The 24,530-nt window shown below is 44.7% G+C and overlaps 2 protein-coding genes across 4 annotated transcripts; one reads left to right on the top strand and one right to left on the bottom strand.

The window, feature by feature from the left end:
- The first annotated feature begins 1,053 nt into the window (after positions 1-1,053).
- Positions 1,054-11,832, top strand: LOC147326517 (uncharacterized). The gene is made up of 5 exons (XM_086297786.1): positions 1,054-1,305; positions 1,399-2,476; positions 2,532-3,121; positions 3,271-3,342; positions 11,689-11,832. Exons 1-5 carry the CDS (start codon positions 1,105-1,107, stop codon positions 11,830-11,832), a joined length of 2,085 nt encoding a protein of 694 aa, XP_086153912.1. The 5' UTR covers positions 1,054-1,104.
- LOC147326516 (uncharacterized) lies at positions 10,367-24,264 on the bottom strand. Of its 3 annotated transcripts, XM_086301804.1 has the most exons (4): positions 23,690-24,264; positions 21,499-21,856; positions 18,250-19,579; positions 10,367-18,162 (listed from the first exon to the last, which is right to left on the bottom strand). In XM_086301804.1, the coding sequence occupies exon 3, from the start codon at positions 19,576-19,578 to the stop codon at positions 18,700-18,702; it is 879 nt and encodes a 292-aa protein (XP_086157930.1). In that variant the 5' UTR covers position 19,579; positions 21,499-21,856; positions 23,690-24,264; the 3' UTR covers positions 10,367-18,162; positions 18,250-18,699. The 3 variants fall into 3 exon arrangements, with proteins under 3 accessions (XP_086157930.1, XP_086157928.1, XP_086157929.1); XM_086301802.1 differs by having other exon boundaries at positions 18,250-21,856; XM_086301803.1 differs by lacking the exon at positions 23,690-24,264 and having other exon boundaries at positions 18,250-23,663.
- Between the last annotated feature and the right edge of the window lie 266 nt (positions 24,265-24,530).

Here is a 24,530-nt window from a genome sequence, read left to right as displayed (position 1 = left end):
GAGATAATCACAATTGTAGCTGAACTGATACACTACACAAAGGATGCTTCTTCACCCAAGGGCAGGAAGACGCTGCCTTATCTTGGTCTGTGCTGGTTTAAACTGATAAATCTGCTGTCTCATGAATTTTACCCTCTATATAAACTGTTGTACTTGTGAATAAAGTTGAGTCACTTTGGGAAGACAATCTAAAGCAGTCTCTGTTTTCTTGTTCTCCCAAGCTGCTCCCGCGCTCGTACTAACACGCCGAATGGCATGCTTGAATATTACTTGAGAATATATTTGACTGTGTTACAGACTAAGGGACATTCTCTGCTGATAGGTGAAGGTACATTCTCTGCTGATAGACGTCCACGCCTCGAAGGAAGTCGATCCACGGATTAGGCCCTGGAAACCGTTTCCTTCACTGGTGTTAGTGTTCCCCTGTCTCGTCAGGTTAATCAGGTCCAGCTGTTTCCCCCACCTGTGTGTGATTTCCCAGTGTCTCTTCGTGTACTTATAGTGTGTGATTTCCTCTGCTCCTGGTCGCGTCGTCTGTGTTCATACCTGGTGTAATCCCCTGCGTGCTCTCCCTGCTGTTCTCCCTTCATGCTCAGGTTTGCTATTTCTTTGTGTAGTTTCTCCCAGTTAGTTCATCCTTAGTTCTGTTTTACCATCCCCACTTTATATTTGATATTATCAATAAATCACCCTCACACCTGAATAAGTGCTGCGTTTTGAGTCCTCCTTCCACTCTCCACACGGCCGCTGCCCCGGACCGTGACAGTACGACGCGACCACAGCATGGACCCAGCAGCGCTTAACCCGTCCAGGGAGCTACGGGAAAATCTCATCGATGCCACACAGGAGCTCATCGACCGGTGGCTGGAAAACCCGGGTGGCACGTCCCAGCGCGCTATAGAGAGGCGGCTACAGCGTCTGGTGACCGGTCTCCCATGGCTTCTGGGCTCGCTTTGTTCGTGGGAGCGGGAGTTCCTCCTTTTGGACCTCGGACTTCACCCCCCGTCTGCTTTTACTTTCGAGCAGCCTGAGGCGGTGAGCGAGCGACATGTTCTGGCTTCCCCAGATTCCGGGACTCTGTTTTCTGGGGCTATTCAGAGCGGGATGAGAGACAGTGTAGATAGCTTACCTACCTTCGTGGTAACGGATCCTTCGCAAGTGGGCGTCTACAAACCCTCTGTAAAACCGAGAGACTGTTTCTCTGCCGCTCCCTCTGAGCCAGGACTTTATCACCATTCTCCGGCTCAGTTCTGTGTCCGGCCACAAGCTCTCAGGTCTGTGGCTCAACCGTTAGCCTCCCTAAGGGCTCAATTACCCGTTCTGCCGCCGCTCCGGTTAGCCACTCAGCCACCACCACCGCTAGCATCGCTACAGCCCACAGTTCCGGTAATGGCTGAGCCACAATTTTCGCACTGTTTTTCCACCGCTGTTTCTGAGCAGGGAGACAAACTGTTTCACTACGGACCTGTTCCTCAAAAGCTGGCTACATTAGAGACTATTGCTCACTCCGGGGCTTCCCCAGAGGCTGGGTTACTGCCCTCAGCTTACTCTGGACCCCTGGAGGCCAAGATGCCAGCTGTGAACTGCACCGGGCTGTCACTGCCTGAGCAGGGTCAGTGCTCTGCGCAGCTGCAGCCCTCCTTATGTGTGCCGGAGGCCCACGTGCCTACTGGTTTTGTTTCATACGTGCCAGAGGCCCACGTGCCTACTGGTTTTGTTTCATATGTGCCAGAGGCCCACGTGCCTACTGGTTTTGTTTCATATGTGCCAGAGGCCCACGTGCCTACTGGTTCTGCGGCTGTTTTCGCTGGGGGGCCCGAGGAGCCCGTCCAGCCTCCTGCTTCGCTAGCTGGGGGGCCCGAGGAGCCCGTCCAGCCTCATGCCACACTGACTGCCACGTCGGCTGGGGGGCTCGAGGAGCCCGTCCGGCCTCCTGTGGCTGCTTCTCCACCTGTGGCTGCTTCTCCACCTGTGGCTGCAGCGCCGCCTCCTGCAGTACCACCACCTGCAGCGCTACCACCTGCTACTACCACGCCTCAGCCTGAGGACGCAGCCTCGCCTGGCCCGGCTTCATCCTCGCCTGGCCCGGCTTCATCCTCGCCTGGCCCGGTTTCATCCACGCCTGGCCCGGCTTCATCCTCGGCTTCATCCTCGCCTGATTCTGGTCCAGCTTCATCCTCGGCTTCATCCTCGCCTGATTCTGGTCCAGCTTCATCCTCACCTGGCCCAGCTTCAGCTACAGCGTCAGCTTCGCCCGGCCCAGCTTCAGCTACAGCTTCGTCCTCGCCCGGCCCGGCTTCAGCTACAGCTTCTTCATCGCCTGGCCCGGTTTCATCCACGCCTGGCCCGGTTTCATTCACGCCTGGCCCGGTTTCATCTCCAGCTTCATCCACGCCTGGTCCGGCTTCGGCTACTGCTTCAGCATCGCCTGGTCCGGCTTCGGCTACTGCTTCAGCATCGCCTGGTCCGCCTTCGTGTCTGCATCCTCATCAGCCTCGCCTGGTCCGCCTTCGTGTCTGCATCCTCATCAGCCTCGCCTGGTCCGGCCTTCGTGTCTGCATCCTCGCCTGGTCCGGCCTTTGTGTCTGCATCATCGCCTGGTCCGGCCTTCGTGTCTGCATCCTCGCCTGGTCCGGCCTTCGTGTCTGCATCCTCGCCTGGTCCGGCCTTCGTGTCTGCATCATCGTCTGGTCCGGCCTTCGTGTCTGCATCATCATCTCCGCCTGCTGCGGTCCCGGCTTCCGTGCCCTCAGCCTCGCCTGGCCCAGCCTCGTTTGGGTCTGGAGCTAAACGGCCGTTTTCTGGACCGCTGGCCGGGCTACTGGCCGGGCGCCGTTGCCTGACTGGCCGCCGTTGCCTGACTGGCCGGCGTTGCCTTCCGCACGGCCGGCCCCCGGACCGCCATTGCCTGAGCGGCCGCCGTTGCCTTCCGCACGGCCGGCCCCCGGACCCTCTTCGCCTGAGCGGCCGCCGTTGCCTTCCGCACGGCCGGCCCCCGGACCCTCTTCGCCTGAGTGGCCGCCGTTGCCTTCCGCATGGCCGGCCTCCTGAACCTTTTGTGCGCCTCTACGGCCTTCTTCGTGGCCGGCCGCCTGAACTGTGCTTCGGACTCTGCTCCCCTGTGAGTTTTGTGAACGTTTGTTTGGGACTCTGGGGCCTTCGTTTTGGTCATGGCCCGGGTCTGGTGGTGTGTTTTTGTGGCTGTCAGGGGCCGGCCCTTGAGGGGGGGGTACTGTCATGGTCACACTCACCACTATTTATTTCCTGCAGTTAAACCACAAGTCCCTCCTGATGCACTCATGTAGTCTGGAAACTAGACTTCCTTCACAAGGGCCGGTGAAGGTAGGAACTTGGGTAAGCTAGAGTGGTGCAACACTGCCATAAACATAACCTCTGACACCAATTTCTATAAGGGATGCTGGTTTTTAAACTATGCCACTGGCAGAGCAGATATTTGGTGGCTGTGTGGGAATAAGAAGCTGCGCGCTAAACTACCTGCGGAGTGGAAAGGTACATGTGCCATAGCTTATCTTGTTATGCCTTTTACAGTGACTATTAATAAAAATGTTGATTGGATAAATTACCTCATTATAATCAACAAAGATCCTTGAATCACAGTAGAGGGGTTTTCAGAACAGCTGCAAGCAACCTCTCTGATAACATGGCAAAACAGAATGGCATTAGATATGCTAATAGAGTAAGTAAAATGTTCAGATCTAGCTGTTGAACTGTCATACCTAGCAATACTACTCCTGATGGATCTATGACAAGAGCATTGGTGGGATTAACTACACTAACAGAGGAGCTGAAAACTCAGGGGGCAGACAATCCATTAGACGAGATGGAGCACTCTAATCTGTTCTGTGTTAGTCTCTGTAGCAGTTGCAGGTGCTGTTGCATCCCGTGTCTGAGGGGACCGGCCCAAAGACTCATCACTGTTTTTTGAGAAGCCAATAGAAGGAAATGTGTCATTGTGTGACAGTTTTAAGACAAAGGAGGGTGGGATTGATAAAACATAATAAAAATAGGCCCAAAGGCTGATAGAGACTGCTGTGGCGAAGACGTACCTATCACCAAATCCACACATGGACCAGTATTATCATGAGCTGGAGAACAGAGATTATGAAGGCATAAAGGCAGTAGCTGAAGTGTAAAGCACTTAGGACGAGCACATTGAAAATCAGAAGAGACACAACTTAGCCTTGATTAAATGACTGTATATGCATATATACTTTTATCTATAATGTGTGTTGTGTCATGCTTTATTTTAAAGCATGATTGCATAAACAGGAGGGAAATGATGGAAATAATATGTTATGGAATGTTCACCGTTCGAGGAACTTGCATGAAACCTTGTATTTGATGTTTTCACTCCCTTGAAAGAATAAAAGCTCCAGTTGTTGACAGTTGTTCATTTTTGTTAGTTTTTATTCTGATAGACTACATCTCTGATCATTTTCTTCTTCCTTGTTTGGTTAAATACGCAAGAGGGTAATGAGGGAAGTGGAAACACCTGGGGAGACACAGCTGACACAAATGAACATGATGCCACAGGAAAATCAGAATAAAAATGGAAAAATCGGTAGACATGATAGCACAAGCTTGACAACATGAAACAGACAAGAAACATATGTTAGACTGACACACAAGACAGGAAAAGCCTCACAAACACAGAGACATAGGTGATAACACAACTAGACTAAACTTCAATAATACCACATGAACTTAACATATTTCAATATAACAAAAGGAATCAAAACTACAAAATAAACTCAAACTGCTGCAGACCCCGCTCTTGACACAAGATCCAATCAGAATGAAATAAGTTGTGTAGAAAGGCAGGGTGAGTTTCAGTTACACATTTGGTGCATGACTGAAGAGACTGACCAACATATTAGCAAATCCACATGTGACTCTGTAAACCACTTCAAAATCAAATTTCAGCTAAGGAGATAACTGACTTGATCACCGTGCTTTGGCATATTTAAAATATAATATTATTTCTTTAATGCCCGATATTTTCCGATATGTAAATACAAGTGTGTACACAAACACATGATATGAAGAATCTGCTATCACACTCTTTAATTCATCCACTTGGGTCAGGTTCACACATGTGGAACAGAATTAATCACACATCAATGCACCCTGTCACTTTTATACACCACGACATTTATTTGCGCACATACTTAAATTTATATGTATATTTATACCTATATCTGTTTATCTATTTATCTTAATATTTATCTATCAAAATCTCTGTTTTTACACTCACTTTATATGAGTGCTTGATGTTTGTTGTATATTTGCTGCTATGACAACTCAATTTCCCTCTGGGATTAATAAAGTCTCTCTGATTCTAAATGTTGTAGTAGACACAGAACCATAATTCATACTGATCAGAACATAATCGGGTATAAATTTAATCAATATGGGAGAGTTTCCCAGACAGAGATTAAAGTTAGTCCTAGATTTAAACAACCTTTAAATGCAGACTAACAGAACTGTTTCCTCAGTCAAAGTATAAAACAGTACTAGACTAAGCCTTTTCCTAACTAACAAACTTGTTTCCTGAAGGAGGATTAGAGCTAATACAGGCATAAATTGAGGTTTAAATAAAAGCTCCCAGCAGGCAGGTCTAACTTTACATTAGTGCTGTTTGCTGAAGAGGACACATGGATTACTTGGAGTATCTCAGTGATGGTCACTGAATACCACCTGCTAGACAAATTCTTGCTGACAGAAGTGACCCACTACAAAACATCAGTTTGAGACTGTTTTTGAATGCATAAAGTAAATGCTGGGGGGATCATTTCCCTTTTGGAACCCAGTCTTTCATCTGTTAACCAAAGAGGACTGCCTGTTCCAATAAGTCTGCAGGTGCTCATAACCTTATGTTTTTCGGCATGTAAATGGCCTGCATTTGTATAGCGCTTTTCTAGCCCATAGGACCCCAAAGCGCTTTACACTACATTCAGTCATTCACCCATTCACACACACATTCACACACTGGTGATGGCACCTTTCACCAAGAAACTGGGGATTTATGTGGAGTTAGTGACCCAACAGCGTGTAAAGTCTTTCACAGAGTGTTCAAGGCCATTTGTGTATTGAGAAGACAGTACATAAACTTCCCAGATGATGCCCAAGTTAATTACAAGGTAGAATTTTATGACTATAACAAATGGAGACATTGAAAGGCAGACAACATTCAAACGAGATCTTTAGATATCCTTCAGAAGCCTGGAGAGGTTAATATAGGTTAATGCTGTTTTGTAGTGCATTTCACTCTTGTTATCTTAGTAAAGATAAGCAAGAGTGAACTTTTGGGGCAATTGTTAGAGCACGTACTCTCAAGAGAAACTGTCAGTTAAAAAAAGCAAGAAACTGAACAAAAACTGAAAATTAAGTAGGAAAACCTTAAATTTAGGGAATTTGTGTCACAGGACAGAGTGGTCAGTACCAAAACTGGACTCAGGTGCAGAAACCCAGAACAGAGACAGCAGGTGGTTTTACAATATATTTATTGGTTAGACTAAGAGGCAAGGACAAAACACAACGAAACACAGAACTTGATGTGGCGTGAAGTGGCGTGACCTGGGTAACGTGGCTCGGGGATCTGGAGGTTCCTGATGGAGTGTGGTGGCAGGACAGCAGGCAGGTGAGGCTCAGTGTGATTTCCAAAATGGTGGTTTGGTATCCTGAGTCTGAGAGAGGAGCGTAAGCCAGAGGGTTGAGACAAGGTGAATCCAGGAACTGTAGCACAAAAAAAATTATGGTCAGCAAGGAAAATCACAAAGAGAGCTTGAAATATGAAAACCAGCTACCAACATGGGTTCAGCTCCAGGTGAGAGGAACTGGCCAGGAGTGGATTCCAGGTAGGCTCAGGACTCTGATAGAAAATTCCAGCCGCACACCGAGGCCCATGACAATTTGTATACTAGTCTAAGCAGCCTTTTTTTTTTTTTTTGGGGGGGGGGGGGGGGGGGGGGGGGGTAGTAGTCTCCTAATTTTCTAATAAAGGGATCATGCGGCCACTTTGTTTGTCGCGCTCAGTCCTGTCGCCCATTTGCAGATCTGCCTTACATGCCCAGCCATATCCATCAGGTTAATCCATCTAATACACTTTAATTTGCATGGTTAAAACAGATTTTGAAAATCAGTCATTGGCATTACCACCTTTTTTCTCCAACACAGCCTGAACTATAGCTTTCTTGTAATTCTTCTTCTTGTAGTTGTAGTCTTCAGGAAGTAGTTCTCCAGGCTTCCGAAGGATTTGTAAAGCTCTCATTTGAATGTTGGCTGCCTTTCGATATCTCCATTGATTATTACAACGACACTGCTTCAGTTTCCAACATAACAACAAATGGACCTCCAATCCATGACAGATCTTCCACTGTTTTTGTTGATGGCTGTAGACACTCCCTGTTGTCTCTCTACTGACCTCCGTCTGTTTATAAAACCTGTTGTTAGGTGTCATTTTTGAATGTTTCATAGCTCATTGTTAAGTGACTCAATAAACAAACAAAAAACTTTCTTCTGCACAAGGACTAGACTAAAAAAGATTTATAAAGTAACCAGTGTCCAAAAACCAACGATTTTGATAAAGCTTGGCGACCACTAAATGTATGTATGTTTGTAGTAATGTATGGACTATATCTATGTTTTTATGTATATGTATAGAATAAGGCTGTAGATAATGATATGTTTCCACATTTAAATATATCCACTATCAAAAGTTAGTTTTTGACTACTATGAACAAATATTCTCTAAATATATTATTAGCCCCTCTCTTATTATTATAAACATTTAAATAGTGATAGGGCCCAAATAAGGTGACTCTCGGGCTGTATAAGTAGGTCTCTGGTCTCTGTTTCATTCGTATTCTTCTAAGCTACAGAAATTTTAATTTAATGTGACTGCTGGTGAACCTTTAAAGAGGTTGCCTCCTGGGGAAAACCCAGAGCTCTATCAAACAACAGTAAATATTTTTACCATAGCAAAAGTTAAACAGAAGATAATTTCTGCATAGTAACCATAAACTAACACCACTCTTGACCTGAGTGGCCTTGGCCTCCAGAGTCACCCTCTGGTTATAGTTCCTGAAGAAATTCGGTGTCACATCAGTGGTGCCAGCTTACCAACAATCTGCATGTACTGCTTCACTACATCCACGAACCTACTCTGAGTGTTGGGTCTAAACTCAGACCCCGCTGTATCCAGGACTTATTCCCATGAAAGAAAAGCAAGGCAACAGTGTTCGATCGATTTCTTGCGCAAGGGAGGCCTCTCGTCTGTGACCAGCACGTTGAAATGACCACACTGGTGGCCTCCTCTTGCCGCCTTTTATTGACAAACTTCAAACAATAGTTTACAAAACACCTCCCCTTGCAACCCCCCTTTGGTTACAAAGACAAGGCACTGTATGTAAATGTATACACTGAGTGTGTGTGTGTGTGGGAATGTGTGTGTGTTATGTGAGAATGTGTGTGTGTGTGTGTTGATCAAAGGGTCATAAAACCTAAAAGCAGGAACAACATCCTTGGTCATAAAGAGGGTAGTCTTCCCCCACACCCAATGTATGGTTTACCAAAGATAACACAGTGAAACCATACAAAGGGTAGGAAGCTCTACCAAACATCAAACAGATCTTCAAGTTAGGATGTATCTACAATAAAACCTCCCCCAGCACAGAGTGGCTGGAGAGGTGGTCAGGATCAAAGGAATGGCTTTGATCCTACTGCTTAAACTAAGACTATACAAATTTAAGAAACACAATGGCGACATTCAACAATTAGACTTAACATTTCCCTCCTTTTTGTCATTGTATACTTAAATTTCAACTTATGCACCCTTTGTTTGACAGTGTCAGTGTAGATTTCATTCATGCACAGTAAACTACATCCTATACATAAGCAAATCAGTATCAACAGTTCAAAAACAGGAATTAATATTTTCAAAAGAAGATGCCACCAAGGACCAGACGGTAACCAAGCTATCCAGCCTTGTGGCGGATCTACTCCTGTCGTGCAATTCATTATGTATTTCTTCAAGTAAACAACTGAATGTCAAAGGTCAAACAAGAAGAATCATCATTCTCAAAAATCATGTGTCTCTACAATCCAACTGTATACAGACATAGGTATTTAAATGCATCAGTTGACTTTATTGTTTGTCCATATGGCTCTCAGCTAACTTCAAAGCTGCAGCCTGGTCAACACCCTTCTTTATGACTCCTATCAACCCCCCAAATCTTCTCACTGTAGGCATCCTGTGGGGGTTAGAGTCAACTTGTGAATTATCTGCATTTACAACTCTTCTCCTGTCCTGTTGTCACCGCAGAAAAAGCTTTGTAAAGGAAATTGGATCAAGGTGTTTTGATCTTCTTGGCTCAAAACCTCAAGTGTTCATGATGTAAATGTAGACAAAAGGCTTCTTTGTTTACATCCTTCTTGCAAAAGACAAAAGAATAAGTGATGTTGCCATGTTCCATGGTTAATCTCCAACTTGGGCTAATCCATTGTCCTTCGTACACATAGGCAATTGGCCTGTTTCCAGTTCGTTTAACTGTATAATGTCCTGCAACAAGTCATATTCTTTGAGTCAGACGAGCAGGTCTGTCTCACCAGAGCAGTTCACCTTCCCAGCTACTGGTGAATCAACCTTCCATTCAGGTTCAGAGCAGTTGAAAAGTTGGCAGTGTTCCTGGATGTGTTGCTAAAGCAACCAAACAAACTGTCTCGCTCTCAGTGATGCTACAGGGCCACAGTCCAGAAGAATGTGTAGCCAGTGGCATCACAAGCATAACCATTGGTCTCGTTGTTTATGTGAGCGGTTGTGTTCTTAAACTGCCACCAGTAGTTGTTGAAAACCCATGCGGGTACCTGGTGTGGTTCGCTCTGTCCCAGTGCGCTCCCTGTCATCCCACTCAGGGTCCACAGGCACAAGAAGATGCACAGCACATTCCCAGCCATTCTGATGAGTACCTGTGGCTCAGTTGGTTTCTTCACCGGATTGAGACGAGGGGCCCTGGAGGCTTTCCCCCCCCTTTGTTCCCGGTCTTCCTGCCACTTACTCCGAGCTGGCCTGGATGTGTGTCACCTTCTTGCAGTGCGCTTGATATATCCAAGTGTTCCTTCCGGCAATCTTCACTGCTGTGGTCGTCGTCAGCAGCATCCGATATGGACCTTCCCATCGTGGACTGGACCAGCACTTCCTCTCCATGGCCTTATCATCATCCAATCTCCAGACTTCAGGCTCTGCTCCTGCGAAGAAACAGAATCATCTGGCAGATCATTTGTTCTCATGACTACTTTACTTTTAAACATTTTCAAGCATCTAATCTGCTAATATGCTCTCTCTTCTGCTTTTCTATCATCACTACAGAAGACTGGAACTCTAACTCTAACTCTAAATCCTCTAACATGTGTAATCTCAAAGAGTCAGACCATTCTCTGTTGGAGTAATCCTCATGTACTTATTCTATACAGTCTAACCATGTCCTGCCTGTCTTCCTAAATCCTAACTTTACTGTTCCATTAGTTCTCTCTGCAAAAAAGTTTTTTTTTAAAAGTATTTAATAATCCTAGAGTGAGTATAACGACTGCTCATCTCCCTCCTGTTTGAGACATGGTATAGCCAATGGCTCAAAATAGCAGCAGTCTTATACAAATTATTAGGCAGTACTGGTTTATCACACAGATAAAAAAAAATCATCCTGCAAGCTTGCTCCCTCTGTAAGTCACAACTGTTTTCCTGCAGTAGGTGAGTGGGCCTGCATGTCTGCTAATGCTGTACTGATAAAAGGTTAACACCATGTTTAACTACAGCTGCCTCTTTTGCGATCTTATCTGCAAAAACTTTCCCTAATGCAACCGGATCTTTCCCTCACATGTGTGCTGCACATTTACAAACGGCAATTCCACTGGTTAATAACGCTGCATCCAGCAGAATTTGCAAGAGTTTGGTGTGTTCTGCAGGTTTCCCTGTAGAGGTTGTCACCCCTCGTCTCACTCACTGCACTACAAAGAAATGTACAGTAGCAAATGTATACTACCTATCAGTGTATATTGTCTCTCTACAGCTTTACACGCTTCCGTTAAAGCTAGCATCTCTGCTGCTCAAGCAAATATGAAACATGCTAGTTGTCCTACATAGATAACTCTCTCTCACTGTCTGCTACAGTAAAACGTGTTCTAGTCTGTCCCTCTGCTGTTGTAAAACTCAAATCATCAACAAACCAAACCTTTCCCTCAACGAGTGGCACATCTATTAAGTCATCCCTCAGCTTACACGTCTTCTCCTCGCGCTCTCTACACTCATGAGAAGTGCCCTCCTCCGTTGGCAAAAAGGGTTGGACAGATTCAGAATTCTGCACCACTTTATGGTAATATGTGTGGTTGTGAGAGTAACAGTAACATTAAAGACAAGTGTCTTGTAGGTGACAGAAATGTAAGTTTAGTCTGCAATAGTAAACATCTACCTCGTGTGGAACTAACAGTGTCAAAGGGTGAAATAAACTATTGAAACATTGTACAGCTTAAGCTGCTGCACATACTGATCTCACGCATGGAGGTAAAGCACGAGCAACTAGAGCTAATCTTTTAGGATAGTAAGTTACTGGCTTCACTTGTGGAAAAAGTGCTGTTAGTTATTTTACAGTCACCTTGCATTTGTGCTGTTCACAGAACCACAAGTCCATCGCTGGACCTCCTCTGCGCTGTCACTTTTTGGAGCTTGGCACGCTCCCTCAGGTTCCATTTTGTGGGCGATCCTCTCAGTCACTCCTTCTCATCATGGCATCTCACGACATCTACAAATTGAAAAAATGACACTCCTCTCGCCACACGGCTTTCGCCATGTGTCAACTCCCCAATGAGACATGTACAAGAGTGTTGCACAGTCTCCCTAAAACAATCTCCAGGGTTTGTCCCTTGGAGCAGCTTCACTCCAAGCTGTAACCCTGTGTAAGAACATTAATCAGCACTTAAATGTTCAGCTTGTTTAGCTCCCAGCTCCTGTATCACAGAAGACAAAGTCTTAAATTTAAAACAACTTCACATTCGCAACCAACTGTAGATCATAAGAGTAATAAAGTATTTAGCATCACAGAGACAAGTATCATTGCGGGTTTATTCTAAACTCATTAAACTCCTACGTTTTCCCATAATTTATTCCAAATTATTTAACATCTCAATGTTATTCCACATTGTAATCAGTGAACTTCACTTATAGGCCATCAAAGCCTCATCTGAACATGGATGCACCACTTGCATAGGTTTAATACTTGTAAATAAACAGCTAATCACACAAATCACTGCAACAATAATAGTAAACATTGTTTAATGTTACTTCTGGACCCCACCTCTTGACGCATGGACACTCTCATGCGTCAACTCACCAAACCTGGATCCCTGCCTTAAAAACTGGCTCCACCAGGAGCCTGCATACTCACCATCATGGCCTGGAAAACAAGATCTGGAAGTAAAATCAAACTTCACACTTATAAACAAGTATATCACAAGGGTAACAAGCATTCAGCATCAGCAAGACAAGTGTCATGTGCAGGTTTTCTCAAATCATTAAATCACTATTGTTACCATAATTCGCCTCAAACATGGATCATCCCATGTGCTCAGTTAACATTAATGTAATCGGTGACTTCCCTTAAGCAAAGTCACTCCACTCATATATTATTATGGGTCCAAAAGTGGCCAGCAAATGAGCCCATAATAAACTATTCCATAAATATCGTAATCTCTTATTTGTTTCACTCATGTCACTTGTCCACTTCTGCTGAATGCTACATGCACTCTTAAAGAAAACAAAACCTGAAATAAAGAAACAAACATCCACCAGTTGTTCTGCTAAAAACCACATCATCAAATCACATGAAAAACTGCAATGCTGTAAGAAAAAATGCAAATGTTAGCGCTGCGCAGGTGTGTACACACTTTCTCACAGTAACTTCTGTGAGTACCACAAGCCCATGAATAACACACCTCTGATAGATTCACAAACATAAAAATGGTATTTAAAAGGTTAAACCATCACGCAACCTCAGATGTTGCTATCATCTTTCTGCTCCTGTAACAGAGACACACACAGAGATACATCCACACCTTTGTCAAGCGGGGGTTGACTTCACACAATGGTGTTAAGTCAGTCAGTCAGTTCCCCATTTATTTTAAAATTCTTACTCATTCACTCAGTGATTCCTTCTTTAGCTAATTGTGGAAATTATCGTCGCATCCGTTTCCACGCTCAGCAAAACAACGTCATTTCAAAAAGAAAAATAATTTAGACTGGATTTCCTCGTTGAATCCTTTTGGACAGGAACTTGTTTCCTGATTGTCCCAAATAAGAGCCCATTTTAATTTTGGAGAAGCTCACTTTGCAACAGTTTTCTCGACGACGCTTCGATTCTAATCGTGCAGATCTGCTCAACAGAGATCATCAAACAAAACTTTCAGTGCACCATGAAAGTAACAAAATAAAAGAAAGAAAATAAAAGAAATCAAAGAAAATAATGGAAAGAAAGGCCTTGTTTAAGTCATGACACGTGTTCTTCATGCCAGGGGGATAAATCGTAACAACCCAATTGGCAGGTTCAACTTTAGTAATAAAGACAAATCAAACAGCCAGTTTAATCTCAAACATTCATCCAATCAGCCATACACACAACATACAGCATAACCCTGTTGTCTTAGCACATAATAAGTTTTAGTTCTCATGTAACTAAATGTGTGCCATGGTAAAACTTCTTCACACACCAGAAACTCACAATCAGCTCACTCAACTCACTCATTCAAGACCTCTCATCAGCATTCTGTTTCCTCCTCTATGATGCAACCATCTGTCCTCCTATAATATTCAGTCCACTAGTCTATGTATCACTTTCATCTTACTAGTGACTTGGACAAGATGACAAACAGAATCTCATGCTTAAGATGCTGTCTGGTCTCATGAGTATCATTGTATGTGTATATGCATGTGGGGTTAGTATAGTTAATGCATTTTCAGTATGTTTTTGTGTTCATCTCTCACCACACTTCCATTATTCTCATCACTGCTTAAAACAACACACATCTCTCTCTGTTTTTTTTCTTTAACTGTACTTTTCTCCAAAATAGAAAATAGCATTACAGCTGTTTCAGACTGAGAAACACCAAACACTCTTCGTGCCATCATTCATCCACACAACTATTTTATTTCTTTTTGTCCACTGGGCAGGTGACATGCAGAATCACGTCTGCCCCAGCTGGATACCTTTCACACACACCATGACGTCAGACACTCTCACACTCGCGGAATTGATCAGGAGAAAAACTTTCTTCATCTTCACACTCTGTTACAGAAACACCATATGGTTTTTTTTGTTTTTTTTTTTTTTTTTTTTTTTTTTTTTTTTGTGTGTTGTGTCAGGGATGGATATGTAGTTGTAACGTTTGTGTTCACTTTCTTTCCTTTCTGTCTCCTCTCTTGCCTAGTCTGTCTTGGACTCAATGCTGCTCCTAATATGCCTCTAATCTCTCCTCCACTTCTACCTCTGCTCTCTCACGCTCTTCTCTGACTCTACTTTCTGCTAACATTCTTGCTCTTCCTAATGCTTTTCTACGGTGTTGTTCTAGAGTAGTTGCAGTGGATTGAGCTGTAGTTTCATCCTCAGGTTTCACAACTACTGCTTGCAATATTGCTCTTTTAACATTCTGTGCTTCTCTCCTCCTCTGAGCCTGCTCCAGCCACAACTTAGCAACTGCTAACTGCAATTCCTTCCTCTGCTTCGCTTTACCTGTTTTACCTGCTACACTTACAGCTATTCTTTCTACCAGCATTTTACACTTAACTTCCACTAATGTCCCTTCAAATCCACATTTCTTATACCAACAACCTACATACTGCGTGCTGCCTGGTAAAACTTTCTGCATAAATTTTACATCTCCTTCTAAGGCAGACTTACACATTTTATTCTCCATTACAAGACAACAATCAGCCACACTCACGCAGACCACGTCTGGCCCGCACACACACACAACATAGGCCTATCGCTTGCGTCTGCACGCACAGCTAGCGCTCTCTGTTGAAAACTCTCAAACGCCCCATATGGCGGAGAATTCAACCTTCGGACACTCTCCAACGCCCCAAATGGCGGAGATTCCGGACTCTGAACCTAGGTTCTCTCCACGCCCCAAATGGCGGAGAACTCTCTACGCCCCAAACGGCGGAGAAGCCTGCGTCTCTCTCACGCGGCTAGCGCGCTCCCGGACTCACGTTTAACGCACAGCCCGTAGCCGCTCTCTATTGTTTTGGGTCCACGTGCGCTCTCGTGACCAGCGCTCCCCGGGACTCAAACGTTTCACGCAGAATCACGGTGACGCGTTTCTAGGATCCCACATTCATTCACGCGGTTATAGAGACGCTCTCTAAGGCCTTCTGTACTCACTGTTTGTTTACGTTCATGGGAAGAGTCTCTGGATCCCGTCAATCGTCATCCATCCCGAGGGGAGGTCAGGCGCAAACTTCCCGGCCTGGTGGCAAGCCAAAAACACCAGGGCTTTACGTCAATCATCCCAGACGTTGCGGTGGCGTCCTCTCCCTCTCCTCGGTGGATGCAATGTGTTAGGATCCGGCTCGAAGGACCAAATAAATGTTGGGTCTAAACTCAGACCCCGCTGTATCCAGGACTTATTCCCATGAAAGAAAAGCAAGGCAACAGTGTTCGATCGATTTCTTGCGCAAGGGAGGCCTCTCGTCTGTGACCAGCACGTTGAAATGACCACACTGGTGGCCTCCTCTTGCCGCCTTTTATTGACAAACTTCAAACAATAGTTTACAAAACACCTCCCCTTGCAACCCCCCTTTGGTTACAAAGACAAGGCACTGTATGTAAATGTATACACTGAGTGTGTGTGTGTGTGGGAATGTGTGTGTGTTATGTGAGAATGTGTGTGTGTGTGTGTTGGTCAAAGGGTCATAAAACCTAAAAGCAGGAACAACATCCTTGGTCATAAAGAGGGTAGTCTTCCCCCACACCCAATGTATGGTTTACCAAAGATAACACAGTGAAACCATACAAAGGGTAGGAAGCTCTACCAAACATCAAACAGATCTTCAAGTTAGGATGTATCTACAATAAAACCTCCCCCAGCACAGAGTGGCTGGAGAGGTGGTCAGGATCAAAGGAATGGCTTTGATCCTACTGCTTAAACTAAGACTATACAAATTTAAGAAACACAATGGCGACATTCAACAATTAGACTTAACACTGAGGTCTTCCTCTTTTCCTCCTGTCTGCAGCTTCATATTCAACATCCTTTCTCCAATATATTTACTATTCCTGTTATATACTGATTTCTAATCACATCCATCCTTGTTCAGTACCAATGAAAATCTTAACATCCTCTACCCTTCTACCTCCTGCTGTGCCTCCTGTGTTTTGTTACTACCACTTTTCCATATTACCCCTGACAGTAATCTCCACCCACTCCAAAATGCCTTTACTCTCTTGTACAATGTGTGTTGTTTTGGATGGCTGACCTCAGGCATTTAAACTTATTTACTTTCACTATCTTTACTCTTTGAAAATTCACTTCTCCACCTATCTCCCTATTATCCAGACAAGTGTATTCTGTCTTGCTTCTACTGGCTTGGGGGCGCTTTTATAAAGGAAGCAATCCTTGTTGTACGTTACATAAAAGACTTCCTGGATTTCTCAACACAGCACATCACACCACTACTAGTTACTAGCACAATTTAAAGAAATTCGGAGACTTTTGCAAAGTACTGTATAACAAAAGGGTCCAAATAATACAGATTGAAACCAGCAGAAGGAGAAATTCCAGAAAAGAAATGGTAGAGAACTGAATTCTAGGAATACACAGGACACATGACAAGTCACAAAGGAATGAAAGATGTAGATTAATTCAAAAAAACATATGGAAATTATCAGTTAATAATAGAGGTGAACCTAACAAGGACAGTGCAATCATCAAGAAGGAGCAGCACACACAAAAACGGAAAAAAACACCCTATCATATAATTATTTCTGGTTATTTTAAATAAACAGAGTGGCAAACTTTGCTTAAGCCGCTTACCTTAATACTGAGCTCTGTCTTCTTACAGTTTGAACAGATAATTTGGCCATTAGTGTGGCTTTCTACTCAATTTCCCTATTGAGCTGTGCAGTAATAGATCAGAGAGGCTGTTAACCAGTGTTGGGTAAGTTACTTTAAATTAGTAACTTAGTTACATTACTAGTTACTTCTATCAAAAGTAACTCAGTTACTTCAAGTTACTCGTTACTTTCAGAGTAACTAGTTACTAGGGAAAGTAACTTTGGTTTTACTCAGAATTCTCTTGTTAATGTGTTGCTTCCATAACTTTGCCAGTCTTCTAGCTTGCTTACTTGCCACAAGTGCACTGTGCCACCTACCAATAGAAAGGAAAAAATAATGTGCACATTTCCACGAGAGAAATCCCACGCCTGATTCTATCCTAGCCTGCTTTTTACATCCAACACAAAAACTGCAGTCGAGGTGCTTTCGATTGTACTCAGAACTCGGAAATTCTGCCTTCTGAATAGGAAGATGTAGGTAACACCAGACTGCAGATGAGCTGCATACAGGGCTGGACTGGGACAGAAAAATCGTCCCGGGCATTTTGACTAGAGACCGGCCCGCCATTATAGGAAAAATCATAAAGCCTTTGAATAAAAATAAACACTGTTGTGACAGTGATGTACACTGTTCTGATGGTATATATGTATCAATTTATCAATTGTTTGTTGCAAGACTCAGATAATTATTTTTTTACAAGTGAGACATTTTAAATGAGAATAAGAAAGTATTTCTTTGTGCCCCACTTTCCCTTTTAATGCCCTACCTGGCCCCCTGGCAACACTTTGCTAGACCCGCCCCTGCACAGTTACCAGCTGTCAGCTACTTAGAAAAGGATCCTGTCACGGTCTGGCTGGCAGACCGTGGGGATGTGGGGAAGGAGGACCCAGGCGCGGAGCTCAAAGTTCAAGCAGTGCGTTTATTTACAGAGGGTGATATCAAACAACAATAAATCCCCGTGTTTTTCCCCAGACTCCCGTGTCGTGTCCTCCAAGTGCTCTCTGCACACGTGTCTGCTCGCTGCTCCTTAAGCCTTCCACGCTCCTCCTGCGGGAAACAATAGCGGCAGCAGTCAGGACACTGAACAATGGCAGGCATACACTACACGACCAAAACCTAAACTGGGTAACTAACGTGGAGTCCCAAGCAATGATCCCGCGTCGGTGGGAGCTCCAAGACTCTCTTAAGTAGCTCCCCCGACGAGGCCTGATCAGCAGCAGGTGTGTGGCTTCGGGTGTGGCCAGTCCCCTTGCTGGGCCACACCCTCCAGGCCTGACGCCGCCTATAAACAAGTGCTCAGCCACCCACACACACATATACACAAGCACAGGGAAGGGGGAGCAACACCAAAATACACAACAATAATAATAATAATAATATAATACATGACTGCTCAGGGATCCTGGGTCGCCCAGTCCCAGGACCCTGACAGTACCCCCCCTCTAAGGGTCGGCTCCCGACGACCCCAAAACCAAAACAAAAAAAACAGCACAACCAACCCAGGGCGGGCGGCGGGGGGGAACCAGGACGGAGGGCCAGAATCAAAACAAGCAAAAACAACCAAAGAAAACAACCCCCCCAAGGTCACAGTCCCAGAGACCGACCGCGCATCCAGCAGCGGAGCAACAAAAAGAAAAAACGCCACAAAACAGTCTCAGGTGGCCCATCAACATAACAAAAGAGTTCAGGGGGCCTACCTCGAGTCCAAAGGCGGCGACATTGCCGCTCCGGCGGACGGCCACGGGTCCGGCAGCAGCAGCAAAACAGTTCCGGGGGCCTGCCACAGCTCCAGTGGCGGCGGCACTGCTGCCCCTCCGGTGGCGAGTCCCGGGTCCAGTAACGGCGGCGCTGCTCCCCAGGCGGCCTGCCCGGGATCCAGTGGCGGTGGCGGCGCTGCTGCTCCTCCGGCGGCCTGCCCCGGGTCAGACGGCGGCGGCGCTGCTCCCCAGGCGGCCTGCCCGGGATCCAGTGGCGGTGGCGGCGCCGCTGCTCCCCAGGCGGCCTGCCCCGAATCCAGTGGCGGCGGCGCAGCTCCGGTGAACAACGGCGAGGTATGGTACAAGGCCGATGACACGCCGGTCGATGACACGCCAGTCGCTGACGCGCCGGTCGCTGACGCAGACGCGCTGGGCGTAGCTGGCGTGGAGGGCGCGCTAGACGTGATGACCCGTCAGACTTGCTGACCTCCAGTTCAGGCTGAGCGGGTCTCTCCGGACCTCCGAGCTCCTCCGGTGGCAGCGCGGGCTCCACAGGCTCGCCGAGCTCCTCCGGCTCGACCAGCTCCACCGGCACGCCGAGCTCCTCCGGCACGCCGAGCTCCTCCGGCTCGCCGAGCTCCTCCGGCACGCTGAGCTGTTCCGGCACGCTGAGTTCCTCAGCTGGCGGTGCGGGCCCCTCCGGCTCGCTGAGCTCCTCAGCTGGCGGCGCGGGCTCCTCCCGCTCGCTGAGCTCCCGCTCGGGCATGCTGAGTGTTAGGTATTTTAGCACTACGGTTAGCATTTACTGGATATTGTTTTATAGTGACATTATACAGGAAAACTCTGTCATTCAATAAGGCCCCTTTGTTTTAGTTATTTTTCTCTTTGACCCAAGAATTGATGTGTGAGAATCACAGGCTGGTACAAGGTTGAAATACCACAGAGATCACTCCCTCAGCTACATTAGTTTCTTAATCTTTTAGACGCCTGTTGAAGGCCAAATGGTTTGTTTCAGATTTCACTAATGTAAGAACTGTTTGTTTTGTGCCTTGAAAATATGTCGCTGAGATAATCACAATTGTAGCTGAACTGATAAACTACACAAAGGATGCTTCTTCACCCATGGGCAGGAAGACGCTGCCTTATCTTGGTCTGTACTGGTTTAAACTGATAATCTGCTGTCTCATGAATTTTACCCTCTATATAAACTGTTGTACTTGTGAATAAAGTTGAGTCAATTTGGGAAGACAATCTGAAGCAGTCTCTGTTTTCTTGTTCTCCCAAGCTGCTCCCGAGCTCGTACTAACACGCTGAATGGCATGCTTGAATATTACTTGAGAATATATTTGACTGTGTTACAGACTAAGGGACATTCTCTGCTGATAGGTGAAGGTACATTCTCTGCTGATAGACGTCCACGCCTCGAAGGAAGTCGATCCACGGATTAGGCCCTGGAAACCGTTTCCTTCAACTACTATGAACAAATATTCTCTAAATATATTATTAGCCCCTCTCTTATTATTATAAACATTTAAATAGTGATAGGGCCCAAATAAGGTGACTCTCGGGCTGTATAAGTAGGTCTCTGGTCTCTGTTTCATTCGTATTCTTCTAAGCTACAGAAATTTTAATTTAATGTGACTGCTGGTGAACCTTTAAAGAGGTTGCCTCCTGGGGAAAACCCAGAGCTCTATCAAACAACAGTAAATATTTTTACCATAGCAAAAGTTAAACAGAAGATAATTTCTGCATAGTAACCATAAACTAACACCACTCTTGACCTGAGTGGCCTTGGCCTCCAGAGTCACCCTCTGGTTATAGTTCCTGAAGAAATTCGGTGTGTCACATCAGTGGTGCCAGCTTACCAACAATCTGCATGTACTGCTTCACTACATCCACGAACCTACTCTGAGGTCTTCCTCTTTTCCTCCTGTCTGCAGCTTCATATTCAACATCCTTTCTCCAATATATTTACTATTCCTGTTATATACTGATTTCTAATCACATCCATCCTTGTTCAGTACCAATGAAAATCTTAACATCCTCTACCCTTCTACCTCCTGCTGTGCCTCCTGTGTTTTGTTACTACCACTTTTCCATATTACCCCTGACAGTAATCTCCACCCACTCCAAAATGCCTTTACTCTCTTGTACAATGTGTGTTGTTTTGGATGGCTGACCTCAGGCATTTAAACTTATTTACTTTCACTATCTTTACTCTTTGAAAATTCACTTCTCCACCTATCTCCCTATTATCCAGACAAGTGTATTCTGTCTTGCTTCTACTGGCTTGGGGGCGCTTTTATAAAGGAAGCAATCCTTGTTGTACGTTACATAAAAGACTTCCTGGATTTCTCAACACAGCACATCACACCACTACTAGTTACTAGCACAATTTAAAGAAATTCGGAGACTTTTGCAAAGTACTGTATAACAAAAGGGTCCAAATAATACAGATTGAAACCAGCAGAAGGAGAAATTCCAGAAAAGAAATTGTCATGGTCCTGGGTCGTTGACCCAGCGTTTTGTGTTTTGTGACTATTTCCCTCTGTTCTAGTTATTCTGTGTCCTCCCCCCTTGTGTCCGGTTTGGGTTCTAGATTTCCTGTTTTACTTTGTAGGTCTGTGTCTCGTTATGCCCATTAAGTTCCAGCTGTGTCCCCTCCTGTGTGCCATTTCCTCATTACCTGGTGTGTGTATTTATAGTTGGTGTCTGCCTGTGCTCCTCGTCGGGTCGTCTGCACTCATCCGTGTATTTCTGCGTATCTCTGCATTCATCTGCGTTCCATGGTGTCCTGTCTCTGCGTCCCTCTGCCCCGCACCCCCTTTGTACGGTCTCAGGTTTGCTATTTAGTTTCTCCCAGTTTAGGTTTCCGTTTGTAAAGTACTCATACCTCGTTGCCTGTTTTTGTCACCACCACCTTTGTAAATAAAACATCACTCGTATCATCAGTTTGCTGCATCTTGGGTCCTCCTTTTCCTCCACACCCCCACACCACACGGCTCCCTCCGCCAGCCGTGACAGAAATGGTAGAGAACTGAATTCTAGGAATACACAGGACACATGACAAGTCACAAAGGAATGAAAGATGTAGATTAATTCAAAAAAACATATGGAAATTATCAGTTAATAATAGAGGTGAACCTAACAAGGACAGTGCAATCATCAAGAAGGAGCAGCACACACAAAAACGGAAAAAAACACCCTATCATATAATTATTTCTGGTTATTTTAAATAAACAGAGTGGCAAACTTTGCTTAAGCCGCTTACCTTAATACTGAGCTCTGTCTTCTTACAGTTTGAACAGATAATTTGGCCATTAGTGTGGCTTTCTACTCAATTTCCCTATTGAGCTGTGCAGTAATAGATCAGAGAGGCTGTTAACCAGTGTTGGGTAAGTTACTTTAAATTAGTAACTTAGTTACATTACTAGTTACTTCTATCAAAAGTAACTCAGTTACTTCAAGTTACTCGTTACTTTCAGAGTAACTAGTTACTAGGGAAAGTAACTTTGGTTTTACTCAGAATTCTCTTGTTAATGTGTTGCTTCCATAACTTTGCAGTCTTCTAGCTTGCTTACTTGCCACAAGTGCACTGTGCCACCTACCAATAGAAAGGAAAAAATAATGTGCACATTTCCACGAGAGAAATCCCACGCCTGATTCTATCCTAGCCTGCTTTTTACATCCAACACAAAAACTGCAGTCGAGGTGCTTTCGATTGTACTCAGAACTCGGAAATTCTGCCTTCTGAATAGGAAGATGTAGGTAACACCAGACTGCAGATGAGCTGCTTACAGGGCTGGACTGGGACAGAAAAATCGTCCCGGGCATTTTGACTAGAGACCGGCCGCCATTATAGGAAAAATCATAAAGCCTTTGAATAAAAATAAACACTGTTGTGACAGTGATGTACACTGTTCTGATGGTATATATGTATCAATTTATCAATTGTTTGTTGCAAGACTCAGATAATTATTTTTTTACAAGTGAGACATTTTAAATGAGAATAAGAAAGTATTTCTTTGTGCCCCACTTTCCCTTTTAATGCCCTACCTGGCCCCCTGGCAACACTTTGCTAGACCCGCCCCTGCACAGTTACCAGCTGTCAGCTACTTAGAAAAGGATCCTGGGGTTATTTGTCTCTCAGAAACAGTTCATAACTTCCCTTCAACTCATTCATGTTAACTAAAAGGTAAACCTGTTTCTCCATCACAGCTCTGATGATTCAGTAAGGACATCTCCTGGTTTCATCTTCATGTTTCCCTCTCATCACATAACCAAACCGACATCATGACCAGCAGGTTTACAGCTGTGGCTCCAGCAAACATCAGCTGATAGTAGAAATTAATATTAAATAAATTCTAACAACAGCTGATCAAGCTTAAAAGTGCAGCTGTTGTTTAGCGCGACATCCGCTGGGTTCCTCTTTCTGGCGCAAAGTGGGCGATAAATAAACAAGAGAGAATCATTGATCAGTTTCATGATTGAAGTAGAATCAGGAGAGAGAGAGGGTGAGAGGATGAGAGAAGAAGAGGCAGCTGTGCAGCGTAAACACAGAATAACTGCAGCTTTGTGTCTTTTTCATTGTAGCTGAAGTCCAGGACAAACTGTTCCTTTTCACCTAAATACGAAATACATGATATTTTCTCTGAATACGAGACGATTCTGTTTTTTATGGGACGGTTGGCAACTCTAATAATTAACCTTATGAACAAAATAAAGTTCAACATCAGTAACATAGCACCACCCAGCTGTATAGAAACTCCGTCATGCTAGCTAGCACGAAGTACGAAAAAGTCAGAATAACGAAAATAAACTCCACCTAAACTTGGTTCATATCTGACCCAGATGGACTGCAGGTTATAACTTCTTACCTGAAGTTCAGTTCACCTGACACTCTCGGACCAGCGGCTGCTTCGGGTCTCTGCTCCTGCCTCCCTTTTCCTTCATCCACCTGCTGGCCTCCACCACTTGCTAATGTTACTGAATCTGTGGAAGCTCCGCGATGCCGCCACACGAAGTAACGAATAACGAGCCTATTTAAATCCCAGTAACGAGTAACGCGTTCCCGGTTTTGGCATAATAACTAGTTACCGTGCTCGTTACCACAATAATAACGTAATTACTGTAACGCGTTACTTAATAACGGGTTAGTCCCAACACTGCTGTTAACATAGCCTCTTTTATCCACCTCTCGCGGAGACGATTACAGTAGTTAAATTTAGTGATATCTTTTAAAAGTGGTCTTACTTAATATACCAAATAACTGATGTTTTGTTCAATATTGTGGAGTTTAGACACATGAGGCTATTTGCAGCGGAAGGTCAAAATAACTCATTGTCTTTGGTTTCCTTACTTCCCTACTACTTTCAGCTGTGCTATATCATTGCAGACAGAATGTACCAGCCGCTTCTCACTATTTACTTCCAGAATACAGTCGTTCTATTATCTTTTTAAATAAGGGGTGAGGCTCAGCATGCCCTCCCACTCATCTCCACAACAACTGTCACATGATTTCACTTCCACAAACACGCGGTCATGTTGATTTTAGTAGGCAGTAAAACAGGAAATATTTAAGTTTGCCCTTCAAAATAAAATGCGATTCGGGGCTTCTGTCTTGAACAGTTTCAGGCTAAATACATTTGTCTTGAGCATATTTTCCTTTTGTACTGCACAGTAGCTTTAGTTATTTAAATAACAGTTATCCTGGTTATT

This window comes from Aulonocara sp. 'chitande type north' Nkhata Bay, linkage group LG7, assembly GCF_057382095.1.
Source record: "Aulonocara sp. 'chitande type north' Nkhata Bay isolate Kocher_YH1m ecotype deep benthic linkage group LG7, A_spYH_male_GT1.1, whole genome shotgun sequence".
NCBI classification, from domain to species: domain Eukaryota; kingdom Metazoa; phylum Chordata; class Actinopteri; order Cichliformes; family Cichlidae; genus Aulonocara; species Aulonocara sp. 'chitande type north' Nkhata Bay.
This window is presented reverse-complemented; position numbering and strand designations above follow the sequence as displayed.

Coding starts and splice junctions, on each gene's coding strand:
- LOC147326516 (XM_086301802.1), bottom strand. CDS start 19,614: ATGCTAACCGTAGTGCTAAAATACCTAACACTCAGCATGCCCGAGCGG.
- LOC147326517 (XM_086297786.1), top strand. CDS start 1,105: ATGAGAGACAGTGTAGATAGCTTACCTACCTTCGTGGTAACGGATCCT. Junction 2,477..2,531: donor ATCGCCTGGTCCGCCTTCGT/GTCTGCATCCTC, acceptor CATCCTCATCAG/CCTCGCCTGGTCCGGCCTTC. Junction 3,122..3,270: donor GCTTCGGACTCTGCTCCCCT/GTGAGTTTTGTG, acceptor TATTTCCTGCAG/TTAAACCACAAGTCCCTCCT.